The sequence below is a fragment of the Taudactylus pleione genome, unplaced genomic scaffold, assembly GCF_031769625.1.
Source record: "Taudactylus pleione unplaced genomic scaffold, aTauple2 ptg000040l, whole genome shotgun sequence".
NCBI lineage: Eukaryota > Metazoa > Chordata > Amphibia > Anura > Myobatrachidae > Taudactylus > Taudactylus pleione.
Genome location: NW_028284442.1, coordinates 9,524,742 through 9,546,319, shown reverse-complemented (window position 1 = coordinate 9,546,319; position 21,578 = coordinate 9,524,742). Strand labels below are relative to the sequence as shown.

The window sequence follows — 21,578 nt, the reverse complement described above, 5'->3', positions numbered from 1 at the left end:
CCGTGCTCGATCCTAGGTTTAAAGCCTATGTGGTGTCTCTCTTTCCGGCTGACACAAGCCTGCAGAGGTGCAAAGACCTGCTGGTGAACACACTATCAGCTGAAGCGGAACGTGACACGTCAACAGCTCCTTCTTCATTTTCTCCCGCAACTGGGGCTGCCAGGAAAAAACTTAGGTATCCTAAGCAACCCGCTGGCGGTGATGCAGGGCAGGCAGGACCAAGTTTGGACATCTGGTCCGGACTGAAGGACCTGGCAACAATTTCTGACATGTCTACTGTCACTGCATATGATACTGTCACCATTGACAGAATGGTGGAGGATTACATCGGTGACAGCATCCAAGTAGGCATGTCAGACAGTCCATACCTGTACTGGCAGGAAAAAGAGGCAATTTGGAGGCCCCTGTACAAACTGGCTCTATTTTGAACTCCGAAAGAGTGTTTAGTGCAGCCGGGAACCTTGTCAGCGAAAGGCGTAGGAGGTTGCTTCCACAGAATGTGGAGAAGATGATGTTCATCAAAATGAATTATCAGCTCTTCCAGGGAAACCAGCCTCCAGAACGTACAGAGGGACCTGTGGTGGTGGATTCAAGTGGGGACGAGTTAATACTTTGTGAGGATGAGGATGTACACAATGAAGAGGGTGAGGAATCGGTGGATGAGGATGACATCTTGCCTCCATAGAGCCAGTTTGTGCAGGGACAGATTAATTGCCAGCTTGTTTTATGGGGGCCCAAACGAACCAATCATTTCAGCCACAGTTGTGTGGCAGACCCTGGCGCTGAAATGATTGGTTTGTTAAAGTGTGCATGTCCTGTTTATACAACATAAGGGTGGGTGGGAGGGCCCAAGGACAATTCCATCTTGCACCTCTTTTTTTTCTTTGCATTATGTACAGTTTGGGGCCTAGTTTTTCAAACTGCCATCCTGTCTGCCACTGCAGTATCACGCCTAGATGGGTTACGTGTTTGTGCCGCCCACTCGTGTCGCTTAGCATAGTCATCCAGCTACCTCGGTGCAATCTTTTGGACATAAAAACACTATTGTGAGGTGTGAGGTGTTCAGAATAGACTGGAAATGAGTGGAAATTAAGGTTATTGAGGTTAATAATAGCATAGGAGCAGAAAAACCTACAAATTCTGTGAGTTTAGCTGTTTTTATGCTTTTTTTTCAAAAAATTACAGATCCAAAACACAAAACCCAGAACCCAAAACACGGAAGGGTGGTTTTGGCAAAACCAATCCAGATCCAAAACACGAAGAAAGATCCAGATCCAAAACACGAAAAGTGGCCGGTGCACACCCCTAATATGTATATAGATTTGATCAAGTGGTAAGCCCTTAACATCACTGCACCGGTTATCCTGTCAAAAAGAAATCACAGATTGTTTTGACCCAATGGGAATGCTCGATCACATGGAACAAGCTATGTAAGTGCTCAGCTGCACTTCAATATGGTTCATATGGATGTGGGACCTTTCTGAATCAATAAATAAACCCTCCTAATGGTCATTTGTGACCCAAGCAAAAAATAAATAAATCTATTTGTGGACCATTTATATCTTGTACCTCTCTTACGGTTAGTGAGGTTAAAATGTAAGTCTTAGACATAATATACTTTGATAGATGTGCTAGACTTCCAGGTGTACAAAAAGGAGTTACATACTGTTGTAATAAATTGGGCCGTTACATAGAATCACTTACTGAAGCAGTGCAACATGATAAATTCAAGGTATTTGACATCACACTGTTGGTCTTAGTTAGACAATTAAATTGCTGAAATTATTTTGACATGTTTTACCCACACCCCATAAACGAATACAAAAGATCAGATATTGAAACACAGGCGCTGTGATGATAACAATATAAATGTTAAAAAAATGATTAAGTCCATTTGTCATTTAGTTCAAATAAATCCTTCAGTCCTGGACTGACTAGGACGGCAACTATTTGTTCACACACACGTGACTGTAGCACCCTGATCTTTTATTTAGATATGAAAAGAAAAGACCCGTATAACCATCCAAAGGAATTTAAACAACAGGAGTGAGGTATTAAAGTGGGACACCCTTCAAGACACTGAGAAACGCCCATCTCTCACCGGATTATGGTGACTATGCAATCTTAAAGGTGCATACACACAGTCAGATCTGTCAGATGAACGATTTAACCAACGTTTTCAGATAGTATTAAAATGAAAGGAGTCGTCCAAATCTGACTGCAAACACAGTCAGATATCGTTATCTGACAAGCGTGAACGCGCATCGTTGCAGTCACATGTCAGATTTTCTTTCAGATATGAATGATTGAACAATTTTTTAAATCGTTATCGTTCAGATCTGACACAAAATCTGACCGTGGTTATACACCATTAAGGGGGCTCATGTATCTGGAAGAATTTATTTGAACTAAAGGAACAAGTGGACTTTAGAATAATTCTTTGAACATTTATATTGCTAACATCGCAGCATCTATGTTTAAACATTTTATCTATTGTATTATTTGAAGTGTGGGACACTGTGTTGAAAAGGCAGCAGTGGTAATGGAGTTATGGTGTTTTTGTTATTTGTTTGATACCCTGTAAGCTAGGTTTCCTTATATACCCACTATCCTCTAGAGACCCATCCTACCCCCTCAACTCTCAACCCATTCTCCACCACTATCCCTCAAACAGAGTCAGTCAGCTGGCGCAGATGAGGTAGCCACCTGGCGTTAGATGAGATAGCTCTCCATAACTTCCCTCCCTATTTTATTTAAAATGTTATTTCTACTTTATATATTTGATTCCACTACACATGCCTGTTATTTTTATGTAGCTCGACTTGAGCATCTAACTACAGATTGACTTGCTGCTTAAGTACATTTATGTTTGGCTCTCTGGTTTTCTTCTCGTTACTATCTCTTACTTGAAAATGGTCTTGAACTCTCCAGACATATGACTATGTCTGTGTCTTATGTACCACGAAATTATAAAAAAATGTCTGTCTGGGATTTGTAAAATGTGTGTTAATACAGCACCAGATCACAGCTACATACAGGACAAGCCTAACTGCATACTTGCCTACTTTTGAAAAAGCATATCAGGGAGATTGTTAAAGCAACACTTCGAGTTCAGCGGTAAGGTGGACGTGTACTGCTACATCTGAGAGGAGTGTCATAACATTGATTTACATCCAAATGTAATTGAGCATAAAAGCAGTTAGTAAGATCTAATTGTTGATGAAAACACACTTACTATCTACTTTTCAGAAAATGCATGTAGCCATAGGGATCACAGTGCCTTATAACCAATGCAGGGAAATTATAATAATGATCACAATCAAATGTATATATAGCTTCATAATGGGGGTAAGGTACATTCACGGAGATTGCTAGACTCTTCAGGGAGATTGCTACTATGTCAGGGAGTTTCCCTGATAATCAGGGATAGTTGGCGAGTATGCCTAAAGCTCTGTACTCACTGAGCGATCAGACAACGATCAGATATCGTTGTCTGATCGTCCTTCATGTGCTGGATGTTCGATATCGAACATCCAGCACATGCACCAACCCCCAAACAACTATAATGATCGCGGGTCCCTATCGTAACCAGGCTAACCTGCATGCACGGGCGATGGGCGATATCGATATCGACCATCCGTGCCTATGCATCAACCATTGTTTGGGGGTTGGAAGGGCCCAAAATAGGACGATATGATCAATAACGATATATCCATATCGTTGTTATCGTCCTGTTAAATCTTACCGTGTGTACGCACCATAACTGTGGATGCTGGTAGTTGGATTGTTATTATTTCCATCCAGTATACCACCTTATAATAGCCACCTGCAGACACTTTCTCACATTAAATTCTCAATAGGGTTTTAAGGAAATGTGCTCTGTCAAAGAAATACTAAAGAAAAGGATAGGGAAAGAAATCCCTTACCAATGACTACCAAAGACATTAATATAATAGGAGGTATATCACAACTGAAAAACCATGGGGGAATATTATACAATTTAAAATGCATTCTATACATCTCAGAACTATCATTATAGAATTCATAATTAGAAGAGACATCATTGGATCTCTTGCAAGTGTAGGGATTTAACAGCAGTCTCTGTTTTTTTAAAGGCAGTAAACTCACAAAACCATAGACACGTTGGCGGTAACATAAAATAAGGATATAAAAGCAGAAATTAAATGATACATAATCAAATCAACTTAACGGAATAAATAAATGTTTCTGAAGAGCATAACAAAATCCACAGAAAAATAATTGAGTGTGTTTAAAATGAATATATGGAAACTGAACAACACAAAATGCAAAAAATTAAAATGTTATGATTTTAAACTGGATTACTGACCCCAGAAAAAAAATCTGATTGAGTTGTGCCCCACATTCCAGCTGTAAAATAACAGCATTACAATGGAAGGCTTACATTTTCGCACCACTAAACTCTCAGAAGCACAAATTACTGTAACAGGTGGACGCATGTGGTTTTAAATGCAATGTAATACAATAAACTGTACAATATCACATTTCCAGGAAAGGAAAAGACATCAAAACCTGAACCTGATCCTTAAGCAATCTTTAATTTTGGCATTAGAGCGTACAAACTCCCAAAGGGATCATTAAATCTTTTGACCCAAAGTTTTAATTGAAACTTTAAACAAAATATATTTCTTTCCTAATACATAAGAGCTGGGCCTTAACCTTTGTAGTGCACACTATAATGCCAGACAAATTAATCTCTCTAGCCTCAGTGCACAGTGTCTGATTCATATTCAAAAGATTAATGTCACAGAAAGAAGGATAATAGGGCATTTCCAGACTTAACGTGAAAATACTAAAAATAATGTAATCATATGAACAAATACTTCTAGAACTCAGATACTCTGACACCTGCATACACCTCATTCACAGTGTGATCAGATTAGATGCATGCAGTGTACTGTACTGAGAAACCTGAAAACTGAAATTATCAAGTAAATTTAATGGCGTCCGAAAACATGGAGGCAGCAGACGTGTTATCCAATGAGATGTAGTTTGGAAGCTGATGGTCTAAATCCCGACCGCCGGCTTCCAGACGTTCTAATCCCGGAGTGGTACTAATGACAGCATTACCAGACGCCGGAAGACCGACATCCCGATTGAAGAGAGGCCAGGCGCAAACAGCGGCAGGGGGGGGTTAGGTTTAAGGCTCCCGGGGGGGGACTTAGGGTTAGTTACCCCCCGGGAGGTTAGGGTTAGGCTAGGGGAGGTTAGGGTTAGGCACCCCCGGGGGGAGGTTAGGGTTGGGCACCCCCCGAGGACTTAGGTTTAGGTGGCGGGGAAGGGGGGGTAAGGTTTAGGCATCCCTAAGGGAGGGTTAGGGGGGGAAATTAGGTTAGCGATACTTACCTTAGGGACGATCGGGATTACCACCCTTGCCGGGCTGCGTCCGGCGGTAATACCTACTACACCCTATCCAATAGCACTTGGGAATGGCAATATCATCTGTGCACACATTTGTACTGGTTTTTTTTCTTTCTAGATTTGGATTTAAACTTTATAGTTGTAATGACCTAATTAATGATTTCTTGATGCTCATTAGGCTGTGAAGAGTTACAAAACCAATTTAAAATACAATATATACGTGAACAGTATGGCCCTTTCAATGCTACTCTGCGGTGAATGGGGGGTAGAGTGGAGCAGAAAGAGATCAAAGGTGTTAGACACATCCCCCATAGTGACATCGCCACATCCTCTGAGTTGACATGTTAGGAGGTATGTAAATACATTGCTGTGGAATATGTTAGCACATTAAAAGGATCATACAAATAACTACAGTATACAAATGGAGAAAGTATGACATCATAGTTACTTTTCCCAGGAATGGTCATCCAGCAATAAAACTTCTGAATTATGACTAAGAATCTGTAGTTCTTTGTAGCTAGATGTGGGAGCATAATAAAAAGGTAATTACCTTGTGTCTCTATATATGCTGTACTATTTCCAAGTACACATAGGACCCTAATTAATGGGCTTTCTGTTTGATCTTATAATAATCAGTCTTACACTATATTAGTATTGCCCTATAAAATAAATATACTGCCACACAGTATATTTGCACAAATTCTGGGCTTTGCTAGTGGTTAGGTGGCCGCGATCAGAGCTCTCAGCTCCGTTCGGGCAGCAGCTGCAGCAGGCAGCTCACAGCCAGCAACAGTGGACTGCCGCTGTGGGAGCAAGCAGGTCTAAGGAGGCTGGAGCAGAGTAGCAGACTCTGGACAGTGGGCACTGGGTATGAACAAAAAAAGTCAGCTGGTCTCTGGAGGAGGGCTGCTGCACATGCCCAGCCGCAACAGCTCCTCCTCCCATAGGCCTTTGCGAAGCCTGCACTGATTCCCTGCAGCCTGCCAGCGCCACCCCCACAAAGCGCAGTGAGTATACAGCAGGACCAGTAAATCAACAGGGGCGGAAACTACATGCAAAGTGCCAGCCAGTTTTAAAAAGTGACTGTTATAAAAATGTTTTGATTAAAGTCAGCTCAGCATGTAGTGAGGGGTGCTGGCCTGACTGCTATGAGGGGTTCTGGTATTGTGTGCTGGCCGGGTAATGGGTGTTGGATGTGGCTGTGATCTGTGCTGCTGCGTGAGGGGTGCTGTGCTAGGAGAGGGCAGAGTTGTTCTGCATGAGGGGTGCTGGATGAGGGGTGCTGTGTGGGAGAGGGGTGATAGGTGTTGTTGGCTGCCTCTGTGATCTGTGCTGCTGGGTGATGGGTGCTGTGCTGTGAGACAGGGAGAGGGGTGCTGGGTCAGAGGTGAAACTAGCGGCAATGCAGCCGATACATTGCACCAACCTGGGCCCGCCGCAATAAAGGGGCCCGCAGCAGGCAGCATCATACCTACATATAAAGGTTCCAAAATACATTGTGATTTGGAAGTCCAAACAATTTTAGGCTTAATTTGCCATAATTTGTCACATATATGGGCAAGAGGAGGCCTGTTGTGTATTTGCCATAATTTGTCACATACAGTATATGGGCCAGAGGAGGCCTGTTGGGTATTTCAGTTATTTAGTAACAATAGTGAAACAAAGGGGGGAATTCAATTCAGTGCGATGTTGAATAGCGATGGGAGGGAGCTCCCGCATCTATTCAATTCATTGTGCTGTTTGGGTGAGCTAAGGCTTTCTTCTCGCACCCCCCTGGGGATGCGAGAAGAAATCCGACCAAAGTGCCGGGCGTGCAGCTGTTTTTCGGCTTAGTGCGGCGCTAACAGCCACGCGCCCGGCACTTTGGGCAGAGAATGCCGGTACCGCACCTTAACATCCTTGTTAAGGCGCGAGTACCGGCATTCTCCGACCACACAGCGCACTGAATTGAATAGCTCCGGGAGCTATGGGCAGTGTGTACTGGCTAAGTTGCTGATGATGCATGCTCCCACGCATCTTCAGCGACATCGTCCATTGGACTTGCATGCAAATCGATGCAACTAGGATGCACAAGCAGCTTCTGCTGATTAAAATTATATGCAGCATGACTATATTCTATGTGCGACTGTGGATGTATCTGCATGCGAAAAGCTACGTTACAGTGTCAGCGTATAAGTTTAATCAGCAGAAGCTGCCTGTGCGTGCTATCCACATCGCTTTGCAAATAACATGCAATTGAAGGTAAAATGTCACATAAATAGGCGATTGGCGCTACCAAGTCACGCAACGGCATGGTGCAATTAGAAGGGCTGTTTTACACGTAATGAAGTAATATGTATGTGGACACATCTGTATGCTTGTCACATTATAGTCCTCAACAATGTAGTTCCAAAATATGATCTTTCATTTGTTTCACAAGCTGTATTGTAAACCCCTGTTGTTAGATGTCTCACCACTAAAGTATTGTTAGGTGGTGGTAATCAGTAAAACATATTAAATTTGACATACTATTGTCTTGCAAAGACAATTAATAGTGGACCAAGGTGTACAAGATGATATGAAAAAATGTGTAATCAGATTGTCTTTTTATATTCAATTCGGTGAAGGTCAGTGAAATTTTGTTTAATTTAACAAAATAATATCTAAAAAAATGTGATAAGTGATCTTTCAATATTGTAGTCTGAGTTTTAACTAATGACGAGAGATTATCACAGAAAAATGTAATGGTGAACACCACAGATGTGAGACGTGAGAAGCTCAAATGCAGGTGAAGTAAGTCGCTTGCCAATATAGTCATAACATTTATGAAATCTGAAGAAAAATGCAGTATGTAGGAGGAAATAATGGATGTGACAGATTAACACGTTCAGAGTGCTAAATAGTACTATTCATTGACATAAAAAGCACAAATCATAATAAATTATACACCATTGCCAAGAGGATAAAAACGGATGTTAACTGGATGGTTCATTTTCAGTCATAACCAGTTAAATGTTGTATTGACAGACATTATAGGGAAAGTATAGACAAAAATCAAAAATGAAGATACAGGTATTGCCCACTAATAAGGCATGCTAGCCAGTCTAATGCATCTCTCAGAGTTTTGTACACGAAATGGAAGGATATATTGTTTTTTGTGGGGGGGGGGCCTGAAAAATTATTAATGAGAATGCAAATTTACAAGGGATCTATGTCTATATAGATAAGTCATACCTTCTACATATTGGGCATGAGGTGCTTTACAGACCAAATTCCTAGGGAAGGGATCTGTTGGTTTCTCATGAACAGGGGTTCAACCAACAAAATGGCTGTCCACACTGTACATAGCCAACAGCTGCACTTCAAATGACTACCAGTTTGACACTGAAGCATGAAGGGATAGTGCAACCATCAAAGATAACTATCAGTACAAAGATTTGATGCCACTAATATAAATTATACTACAATACAAAATAACACAAAGGGCCACTCACAGGGGGCACATAGTCAAATGGAATGCGGTCAATATCCCAACCACGGGGATTCCGGCGGGCAAGATGCTGACACTGGAATCCAGACGCTAGCCAGAATACCGGTGCCAGCATCCTGACCACCGGTAAGTACTGGGGTTAGGGGGAGAGTTAGTGCCTAACCCACCCCCTTGTGCCTAACCCTAAGGGGGGAAGGTTAGGTTTAGGGTGCGGGGAGGAAGAGGTTAGGTTTAGGCACCGGGGAGGGAGGGTTAGGGTAGGGACAGGGGGAAGGTTAGGATACCTATCGACAGGTGTCCGTATCCTAACTCTGTCTGGATGCCGGCGTCAGGATTATGACCGCCGGGATCCCGAGCGCTGGCATCCTGTACCCATCCCATTCGAACAGAAGCAGAAAACAATCAATTAACTGGTACCACCACCTAACAATACTTTGGTGGGATTCAAAATGCTTGTAGAATAAAGAGTATATGATATGAAATGCAATATATTCATAATATTGAAGGACAATCACAAACAAAAGGATTGTTCTTGCTATCTTGACAAATGCCTTAAACTTGTCAAACACTGGTAAATAAGCTCCTATGAATGAATCTTGTCGCCATGTTGTGTAAACACTACAATAATCATTGTTATGATGAAAATAATAATAATAATAATAATAATAATATAGCACTTTTCTCCTTATAGGACTCAAAGGGGTCAATCCTATTCCATGCGATGTTCTCCCGGGTGCGAGTCATCGCGACAATGGCCACGCTTGATGGAAGCCAGGATTGCATAACAGTACTCACAGCCCTATAGGACTGCGAGAAAAATTAAGCAAATACGGGTTCGGAGCGGGCCGCCAAGGGTGAGAAGTGCCAATCCGTTGCTGGCATTTTAACGTCGTTGCAACGGCAACTCGCACCTTTGGCATGGAATAGGATTGACCCCATAATGTTTTACAATTGCCTTTACAGCACAAAATACAAACCAAGCTTAACAAGGGACATTAATGAAACGCTTGGGTGAACAGGTAAGTGTTGAGTCTATATTTAAAGGATTCTAGAGTGAAGGCTTCACGAACTGTGCGGGAAGCGAGTTCCATAGAGTCAGAGTCACAAAGCTGAAAGCTCGACCCCCAAATTAATTCCGGGAGATGCTAGGTACTGTTAATAGTCCTTCATTAAAAGATCGCAGTAATCAAGTGGGACAGTAAGGAATCAGAAGCTGCTTCAAGTTCCTTGTACCCTGGTCATGTAGGGATCTGAAAGTCAGTAAGCCAATCTTGAAAACGATTCGCCATCTTACATACTGCAGTGAAGGGAGTAGAGAATGGGTGTTATGTTGCTGGACTGGGCTCTGGCTGTCTAATGCTCTGTCTATACTGCAGATTGGCACAGCATTCTAGGTTGGCACTTTTCGAATGAATACTAATCTGCGCCTAATTACTATAGTCAGGGCCGCCATCAGGGGGGAACTGCCGGGACTGAAGTACCGGGCCAAGAGAGACAGGGGGCCCGGGTGACAGGCTGTGGTTTTGAGCCTGGCATTTTGAATAGAAATGGGCATGGAGAACCTGTGAGATTTCAAATATGGCGCCGGCTGCGAGCGGAATGGCAGCCATGATCACCTGCTCTGAGAGGGAGACGGCCCAGAAGAAGGCAAGCTGGGCTGCACAAGGCGAAGTTGAACAAACAGCACTAGGCTATCATGTCCTGCATGCTGCACGAGGATGACAAGAACGGCACTGACTGCGACTGCAGGTAAGATCCATATAGTGGACCTAACTCCTTCCACAGTGCTTGTGACCAGGGCCGGATTAACGGGGGTGCAAAAGGGGCGGTCGTCCCTGTGCCCCGACATTCGTCGAGGTTAAAGTGCGCCGGAGGAGACGGAACCAGTTCCGCCTCCTCCGGCCCACCTCAGCCCGGCGCCGCAGAGAGGGTCAATTAGCCAGGCGCCCGCACCCGGCTCTCTCCCCTCAGCAGCAGCCGCTTCCAGCTCATGCAGTGTGCACTATGGGAGAGATGTCATGACGTTTCTCCTGTGGTGCAGAGGAGCAGCCGAGCGGACCGGACGGCAGCAGCGGACGTGGGAGTGGGGTTTAAGTAAGTATTAGTTGTTGTTGTATTTTTGTGTGCAGGCAGCTTTATTACTTGGGGCAATACGCGGGGGATATTACTACTGGGGCAATGCTCTGGGGGCATTACTACTGGGGGCAGTGCTCGGGGGCAATGTTCGGGGGGCATTACTACTGGGGGCAATGCTTGGGGGGCAATGCTCGGGGGACATTTCTACTGGGGGAAATACTCGGGGGGGCATTACTACTGGGGAAAAACTTATGGGGCATTACTATTGGGGGCTCTACTACTTGGGTGTGGTGCATTACTACTGGGGCACTACTACAGGGGGCACTATTACAGAAGGAGCATTACTATTGGGGGCACTAATACAGGGCCATTACTAGGGGCATTTATACAAAGAACTCCACTACAGGGGGCATTACTATTGGTGGCACTACCACAGGTGGCATTACTACGGGGGGGGCACTACTAATGGGGCATTACTATTCGGGGCTCTACTACTCGGGGCATTTATAAAGGGGGCATTACTATTTGGGACACTACAATAGGGGGCATAACTACTGGGGGACATGACTACAGGTGGCACTACTAATGGGGGTATTGAATAGGCACTGCATAAGGGGCACCACTCCTGGGGGCACTACTACTCTGGGCTCTGCATATTGGACACTGCTACTGTGAGCACTGACATTACTGGGGGCACTGCATAAGGGGCACTACTACTGTGGCCTCTGCATAAGGTCCTCATTGTGCATGCCCCCAGTTTGTCCACATTTAATAGGGGCCCCCACATGTTTGTTGCCCAGGGGCCCCTCAGAGACCTTAATCCTGCCTTGCTTGTCACTACTAATCCCACCACCATCATCCTGCTGTGATGTAATTTACGGTATGCTGCAGTGTGTAGTGACCGGGCTCTCTGGTGCAGCTGCTATGGCAGTTCTGTGTATGTACCCATCTGGCTGCATCCCATCATTAACACACACACACACACACCCCTGTCCTGTCATCTTCACACATTGTTGGTCACTCAGCTTGGCCTGATGTCCATGACCTGATATCCCCATACAGCGCTGGGCCTCCTCTCTTTGTGTCTATCCCTGGCAGTGATATACTTCAGTGCTGGTCACCACCTCTATTCTCTATCACCATGTGTACATAGTTCCTACAAAGAAGCTCAAATAGCTCTGTATATTCTGTATGTGATCTCTTGGTATCAGTGCCACTCCACCCCCTCCCAACAAAGGGTTCCTTTAATCTGGTGAACTTTCTCACTGCTGCCTACGAAAACTTAACTTTGTTAAAATAAATCTTATAAGACATAAATAAAACCTGTGGTGATCATGAGTTCTGTTGTGTTATTCAGTCTATACAATACATATGCACTCATTACCAATTGTGCACCCCCCTAGGACTTGCCTTCTCAGGTCTGTGTCACCCCAGGTCCAGCCTTCCCTGCACTGTGCCCTCCCCCATGTCTAGCCATCCCTGTGCCCCCAATATGCACAGCCCTCCATGTATTGCACTTCTCTTAGTCTAGCCCTCCAAGTCCTGTGCCGTCCAGGTCCAGCCATCCCTGCCCCAGGTTCAGTCTTCCCTGTCCTGTGACCCTCCAGTTGCAGCTTCCCTGCCCTCCCATTCCCATATTCAGACATCACTGGTCTCCCATATATAGCTCCCATCACCCACCTTTCCCCTGTACCTTTCACAAACCACTTTTACTTTTGCCCCACTCCTCATCCTGCCACCGTTTTTCATCTTCCACTTTTCCCTTCTTTATCTCATCATCCTACTCCTCTTCTGCTGAAAACGATGGACACCTGCTGGCCGAAGATCAGAAGTGACAGGGAGGAACCTGAACACTGGTTTCCGCACCGATTGATGCCACACTCCCACTGTAGCTCCCCCCACATTATCCACAGCTCCACGCCCCCACACCCTTCCTCCATCCATCCTCTTAAGGAGGGCCCTGCCTATTTTGTCAGTACCGGGCCCCATTATTTCTGATGGCAGCCCTGACTATAGTTGCCAGATTGAAAAGCATTTCCTGGTGCCTGTAAAAATATTGTGGCAATGGTGACTGATTAACCATAACTAACCATAATGCAACACATAAATGTGCCAATATACACAATATGATTTGGAAGGCCAAGAAAATAATTTTAGATTTAAGTTGCCACAAACTGTCACAATTAAGACAGAAAGAGTATGGACAAAAAGAGTACTCTGATCCCAATCTCGCTCTCATAGAGAGCCATGAGATGTAAATGGCAGAGATTGTATGTGCTGTTGGATGACAGCATCTGATCCATATATGTGGTCAGGGTCTGACTGTACTATTGTAGCTCTGACAAGTCCAGACACTTAGATTGAGCTCCAAACTCGAGCTCCAGATTTGACCATACAGTTTATGTATTAACTAGGCCAAATTTGACAGAGATGTGGCCCCACAACATTCGCACTAAACAGGCAGGTCGACCAGCCAAAGCCTTAATGAGCAAACTTAGGCCCCCATTTACTGACGAGTTTTATCACCAAAACGAGTAATACATTTCACTGTGTATGATAAATGGTGCTCCAGCCAATCAGCTCCCAACTGTCATTTTTCTAACAGTTGACAGTTGGGAGCTGATTGGCTGGAGCACCATTCATACACAGTGAAATTTATCACTCGTTTTTGTAATAAAACTCGTTAGTAAATGAGGCCCCCAGTCAATTATCAGCAGCTTTTACAAATATTTTAAAAAATATTTTCTCTCTCTAAAAGCCTTCTTTGTTTATATTTACTTCACTTACCCATCATGTTGTATAAGCTTTGTGGTGCAAATTGCCTTGGCATTTTCTGTATTGCTTCTTTATAGACCGTGAGAGCATCCTAGCAAAACAAAAATAAACAATGCTTAAAAATATTAACATAAGATTTAATGAACAATCACGAGCTGTCACCCAACACTTTTACACTAATATTACAGATAGTAAGCACATCTAGATATAATAAATACAAACATGTAGAACAGCAAAAACCCTGCAGCTAAAAATAAACTGTCATCTTAAACACCAAAACCTAATAAAAACTTAAATTTGGTGCCATTGGTGTTTTTCCGTTAATTAAGGATGTTTTTCTGGAACATCTTCTGCACAGTTGGTATGATTTATTTTCTTCAGTCTGCCATGGAGCTAGCCATCTTTATGTATATGTGATTATCCTGTGGTGGATATTGTATATGCTTTTCTCTTTTGTTTACTGTGTAAGTGTCTTTTCATTAAATACTATGAGTTATACCTGACGGTACCTAAGAAATCATATTTTTCTTACATATTGCATCTGTAATGGAAACACCATTACTCTGATCCCTTTGAAGAAGGAGGGAGTGTTTATTTGAGAGGCTCAAACTACATCCATATATTATAAGTGTATTTTCATAGATCTTTTTTTTCTCCTGTGTGGTGTGATCGCTTCTCCAGAAACTGAGAAAGTTGCTATGCACACAAACGTCTGGATTTATTTGACACAATTGGGTGTTTCATAATTAATAAAGTACACTTGAAGATAGAGACGTCCTTCTAATTGGTTCCAGCTCCCCTCCAATCTTCCCTGAGGTGTTTTTAATCAGCGCAGGTCTTGCATTGCTGTCTACATAATAGGGGGCACTATTATGGTAAATCCATGATAAACTGACAAAGTGTTACAATTAGCAGTGTCAGAGACCCATCTGATGGCGTTCACCTTGACGTGGTGGATGGGCTCACATGTTTGGCCAAATATGTGCTAAGAACCTCACTTTTAATTAACTGCAAATAACATGGAGTATATCTGTTATGACTATCAGTGTCCAACAGCATCTTCTCTATCCTGCATAGCACTACAAGTCACAGCATGTTAGCACCTCTTATTAGGCTTAAAATTAGGGTGTGCAGTCCAGTCCCTCCCCCTTCCCATGTTTCATAATTTGTCAGAACTCATTACACTGTATTATATCGTTTTCCTCTTTCTTCATGCTACTCAAAGAAAAAGATGTTTGGCAGAAGAAATAAGACCCAGTGCTGAATGTAAATTATGCTTTTATTATATCTATATATATTATCAGACCAATCTGGATTACCATAATATTTTTTCATTTAAAAATAAAATTACTTATTTCCTATTTATTGTACGATGTTTGCCTCATGATTATCGGCATTGCTGTAACTCCAATGTTTAATGTTTGAAAGACTAAAGGATTTATTGCTTTATTACTGTAAACTCAATTGGACAGGTCAGAACTTCTGCTAATTTCTGTATTTGTGTACACATAAACCATGTACATACAAATTCCAAGAAGTCCACAGTTACTATAAAAAGTTACATTCCACTACCTATTTTTATTAAGTAGAAGCTTAGCAGTAAATTAAATTCAAATAGCTATTAAACATTTTGCAACTTTAAAAGGGCATAAGGCAAAAATACAGGTAATTATGCACACAAACATTAGTTTCTGTAAGATTATTGGTTGTATCCTCTTAAGCTGGGAGATCTTCCAGTAAGAACAGAGTGTACTGTACATTATGATTTAACATAAAAAAACAAGAGCACAGTGTACTATTAGTATGAGTCTATATACTGGGACTATAAAATTAAGCCTTCAAACAACCACACAGCGGTTGCATCAACAATTGGTACTGGCTTAAGGGACACATCCACATGCAGACTAGGGAAAGACAGTAGGAATATGACATCGTAATCGTACCGTCGTTCCCCATCCCCTGCAGTCGTTACCCTCCATCATCCCAGAACATGGCCAATCTGTTGTTATCGGCAGATTGAACGGCATGTTCGGGCGATGATTGATGCCGGAAACGACCAGTGGGAGGGAGCATGCTTCGCTGGTCGTTTCCGACATTTGCATGCCCGATGTGTGCCCAATTAATGAGCGATTGAACAATATCGTTATCGTTCAATCGGGTAGTGGATGTGCCCATTTACACAAGGAAATATGGCTTTACCGACCCATCACAAGATTACAGCATCATATCAATTCAAATACAGATGTGTGCACATACATCTTACTTACTTTCACGTTAAACAGCTAATCTACTCGCGCCATGCCATGGCGTGACTTGGTGGCACCAAGTGTCTTTTGTGCAACTTTTAAACTTCAAATGCGTCTGATTCGCAAAGCGGTGCAAATAAGATGCACAAGCAGCTCCTGCTGATTAAAATGATATGTAACATGCCTATATTCTCTGTGTGACTGAGGGTGTATCTCCATGTGAAATGCTCTGTTACAGTATCACAGCCGCTGACACTAACGTAGCATTTCCGATGCAGATAAATGGATAATTAATGGTCAGTATAGACAAGCATATATTCAATCCAGTAAAGATAGGCAGTTACAGTAACACATAACAATTAGGGGGCAAATGATGGATGATGACTCTTCAGGTTACAACTGCTAGAAGCAAGTTTACAAGAATTATCCAGAAAACTTTGTAATGTTGGAAAAAAAATAGGGAAGGGGGATAAGTATGGGGGAGAGGGGGGAGACGAGGAAAGAGAGGGGAGGGGTGCCAGCCGGCATGTACCGCCAATATGATAAAATCAATAATACAAAGGAGTGAAGTAGTGGTCAAAGCGAATTCGGCTTTAAAGTAATCTGTCCATGGAGTCCAAACTTTTATGAGTTTGATTGAGGTATCATGCAAGATTGAGGTAATTCTCTCCATACGATATGTACAGTAGTCCATATTGCATTGATTATAGCTGAAATGGATGAGGGTGTAGTCAACTTCCAGAGTGTGGCTATGTGACATTTTAAACATATGTTTGATTAAGTTTTGTGTTGGGCGAGGCAGATGGGGGATAGGTGGAGAAAATAATTAATACAATGGAGTATTAGGTATCTGAACCCCTGTTATTGATCTGATTAAATCATGGACTTCCGTCCAGTAGGGCTGTATATACGGACAAATATGCAGCATGGACCCCCGCTGACCACATTTATGCTAGCAAAGGTAAGTAATGACTGGATACATTGAATGAAGTTGAGTATGGAGCAGATACCAGCGAAAGTAAAGCTTATAAGCGTTCTCTTTAGCATGCACAGAGATAGAACTTTTAGCCACCTCTAATCAAATTTTAGACCATTCCATGGGTGACAGAGTCTAACCTACCTCTTGCTCCCATGCCAACTCATGTGTCTTTTTCTGGGAATGATGAAAGGAAATTAGCAAGTGGTAGATGGTAGAGATCAGCCCTATGATAGTCAGTGAATGATAGCATAGCAATTCTATGGAAGAACAAGGTACAGTGATAGAGATTTTGCAATGAATGAGAAGAGTGGCGGATTTGCAGGAATTGGCATATGTGAGAGCGTAATGGGTCTGTAAACTGGTAAAGACAGGGAAAGTGCGTAGTGGACCAATATCGAAAGGAAAAATAATATTATGGCGAGTCCAAAAATGGAAAGAGTGGTGGTCAATCCCTGGAGGGAAAGCAGGCTTGTTCTATAAGGGAGCTAGATATGGATGATGGGAACGAAGATCATAAAACCTGATGCAAAAGGTCGGCAGCAATGAGATTAATAGTGGCGAGTATGGGGTGAGCACCAGAGGAGACTAGATGCACTGACAGAGTGTTGACCTCTATTGCTGTCCACACTCTACAATCTGGGGGAGCATGCATGTGTATACATGTGTAAGGTGTACCGCACTAATACTATCTGGTACTCCTGTATCTCCAGAGGTATAGTGCTTTTGGAGTAATCACATCTTAACCCTAGGTCTCCTACTTGCCCATATGAAGTCTAGTAAATCACCTTGAAGCCATTGTAATATGTTAGTGGGAATCTGTATAGGGAGTATCTGCCAGAGATAAAGTAGTCAGGGCAGAACATTCATTGTCACAGCGGCTATACGGCCGAGCCAGGAAATGAAGAGTTTATTCCAAGATGACAGGTCTAATCTAATCGAGGCAAAGTGTCTCGGAAAATTGGAAGTGTAGAGTTCAGGCTGTATTTTCTAATACACTGATAAATGATCCAAACTAGAGCATTGTGGATAGCTCCATTTGATTGCCTACATAAGACTATCGTGTGTGAAGCTTTGTTCTTATAGTCTCAAGGTCAATACAGCCTCCACCAAGGTTTTTTTTTCCTTTTTATTTAATTGTTGTGTTAATAATAGTCACAAGTGGGCAAATGGATATCATTTTCAATAATTTAGTTTATTACACAAACTGTATACTCAATGATAATTCCTGTTGCATTGTGTATATGTTTACATTTTTTTTAGGTCTAAAACACAAAACATTTCTCAAGTATACTGTACACCAATATTCAGGATAACAATTCAAAAATACAAATAAATTCAGTTATATGAGGCAGATAAAACTTACAGTACTTTACTTGTGCACTGATTTTACATGTTATGAATTTGGAAGATAATTTTTTTTACTTAGTATGATGGAAGTAATTAGAACATTTACCGGTTAAATTGCCAAATTGAATATTATTTTCGTTTCCTTGCTGATCTAAAAGTTGCATGATGCAGATTATTCTTACGCATGTTAAATCATATGTTCGTTATTTAAATAAATTCATAAGTACTTAATAGAAACCTATAACTATTAAAGTAACAGATAATCTACACTTTCAAAATAATCCTAGAAAAGGCATTACACTAAATATAGAGGTTGTATGTGGAGATACAATATCTGTTCTCTATATATAGGCAGTTCAGTATCATCACATTATTCCGAAAGGTACAAATCTACATGTAACAAGGGCTCACATTAATCTGCTTACATGCTGATTATAGCAGCAGTCAGCCAGATCTTCTAGTCAAAAGTAGACTAAGCTACTACACAGCACCTCTTGTCCAGTGTTTGTGCTGTTGTTTCTAGCACAGTATACAGGATAGTTGGACATTCTGGGCATGATGTAGCTGTGGACACTGTTGCTTCCACTCCTACGGTAAACCACCCACTCCTCCAATGGGAAGCTACCTCCAGTCACAGTGAAGCTAGTGCAGTCACAAGTGGCGGATTTTACTGGGGGAGCTGCAGCCCCGCAGCCCCTAGGTAAAATCCGCCACTGCACATAACCCTACTATTTTGGCAATGAAAAGCTCTTTTTCTTAAAGTTTTGATTAATAAAAATATCCAAACCAAAAGTGGCACTCACCTCGTACTGTCCTTGCTCATGGTACAATTTCCCCAGATTATAAAGGCAACTGGTCACTGAGCTCTTATGAGCATTTGGATCTTTTAAGTTTTCATCAGGGATTTCTGCACATTTCAAAAAAGTCTTTCTGGCTTCTTCTGTTCTTTCCTGATTCATAAGAATTATACCTGTATTCAAGTATGCCGCTGCAAAATATAGATGTAAGAAATATGTAATTAGTAAAAAAGTAAATGAACTAATATAAGAATACATAGTTCAATATTGAAAAAGGCCAATATTCCTCGTAGTAGTCAATCAGTGGCCATAAAAGATAATTCTTGCGCACGTGGCCTGCCAATGATTTTTAGTTCCTTTACAGAAGGGACCACCATAGGAGATTGGTGGTTCAGCTTAAACGCTTTTTGAAAACCTTTCATCTCTAACAACTCTGCCTATTAGAATGCCAGTTGTGATGATAGGTTTTGTGGTGAGGTCTTAGTCCTTCATCTCATTTCAAAAAAGACCGTAATGATAATGATATACAGATGTGAGTGAGGAAGATAAAATGTAAATTCATTACTTACATGCCAGTGTAGGCCTGCTACCAATTGCTAACTTGTAGTAGTGAAGAGCCTCGGAAAACTTGCTGCTTTCCTGGAGCAATAAGCCTCTATAAGAAATACACAGAAATCACATCATTTTTGTGTAGCTCCAAATAGATCAAGGCACAGAATATTTAACCATACAAAACATTAAGATGGGTTTAATAAAACTATATATTTAAATCAAAGCCTGTTAAAAAACCAAGGATATTAAATATATTATAATTGGTACAAATGTTGTCTTTTTTATGTTACTCAAGTCAGAAATCCAGTGTTGTCAACCAATTCATTAGCGATGACTAATGTCAGAAATGATGCATTCTGTATAACCAGGTTATATTAAGTACAGACTGATTGCTACTATAACAAGTATTGCATTGACCACACATGGTGCAATCCATAATTTCTCTGACTGCAGAACTGGGCATCTGTGAGCAATTAGTCCACGAACATAGAAACCAACTCGCTGAAATCACAGTGTGCAAATGCCAATCTGATTTCCAATCTAGTTCTGGGTCAGTTGAGGACCCCACACACAGACTGATAGAGGTCATAGGTTGATCGGATTTTCCACCCTGCCAAATCAAATATAATTTCACTGATTAGATTTTGATCCGACATGCTGGGATCACCCATAGAACAATTGTGACTAATGGAACTAATCTGGGGAACAGTAATTATTTTTTGCTGTAACTGCTCACTGTGTAATGAGAACACATTTTATAGCACAAATATTTTATACCGTCCCATTTTGCATGTCCTTGGATGCAATTTTGCATGTCCTATTGCTTTAATAACTAAATGACAAGCATCCGTGTACACTGCCATCACTAGCAAACATTTAACATCTATTACGTGTAGCAGGGCTGTCCAGAGTCTGCATATGGGCCTTCAAGGATTTTCTGTGGCCCTCAACTATTCTATCAACTTACAGTTTTGCATTAAGCAATATTCATGATCAACACAGAGTTATATCAATACAACACACTTAATATTAGAACACTTGGGGCCTGATTCTAAGTCGTATGTAATGCAGCTGCTATTCCATCCGCTACAGGTAATCGGAAATCTATGCAAACATCCACCTCTATTCTGAATGAGAAGCGTTTATGTAACCACACTGTCATCACTATTATCTACATGTGCACCAGCCTTATCCTTGGTGCAGGAGATCCAACTGAAACCGGACAAATCTACACAAGCTCAGAAGAGACTACACTCCCACAGGATGCTTCTTTCCAAGTTGCCACCCAGTAAAACCCATTCAGTCATATGTGTGAAGCGTCCATCGTGCAGCAACTCTAAATCATATATAACTGATTTAAGTTGCACAACAAGCCAGAAAGAACGCAATATACTTTGACATAAAGTAACCCATGCCTCACCCTTGTTACACTACCTGGAAAATAAAAAAATCCTCATATTTACCAAAAAAATATATAATACACTCAATGTCTTATTTAATTTAGTATATTACACAGTAAGCACAGACGGTGTAATGGTTAGCGTTACTGCCTCACAGCACTGAGGTTGTGGGTTCAATTCCCACCACAACCCTAACTGTGTGGAGTTTGTATATTCTCCCTGTGTTTGCGTGGGTTTCCTCCGGGTGCTCCGGTTTCCTCCCACACTCCAAAAATATACTGGTAGGTTAATTGGCTCCCAACACAAATTAACCCTAGTGTGTATGTGTGTGAGCATGTGATAGGGAATATAGATTGTAAGCTCCATTGGGGCAGGGACTGATGTGAATGGCCAAATATTCTCTGTAAAGCGCTGCGGAATATGTGTGCGCTATATAAATAACTGGTAATAAATAAATAAGTATGCATAAGTGGTATATAAAATAAAAAAGTCACCGTTCTCATCATGGCCATGTTCATCCTGATTTACATGTACACA

General features: G+C 41.9%; 1 protein-coding gene across 1 annotated transcript in view; it reads right to left on the bottom strand.

Annotated features, from left to right (window-relative positions):
• TMTC2 (transmembrane O-mannosyltransferase targeting cadherins 2) overlaps positions 1-21,578 on the bottom strand; it is a 318,581-nt gene that overhangs the window by 114,131 nt on the left and 182,872 nt on the right. The window contains exons 5-7 of the mRNA XM_088453737.1: positions 19,659-19,744; positions 19,096-19,280; positions 13,733-13,811 (exon numbers count right to left, since the gene is read on the bottom strand). Of these exons, the coding sequence (XP_088309863.1) occupies positions 13,733-13,811; positions 19,096-19,280; positions 19,659-19,744 (350 nt within the window). The remainder of the gene's footprint in view (positions 1-13,732; positions 13,812-19,095; positions 19,281-19,658; positions 19,745-21,578) is intronic.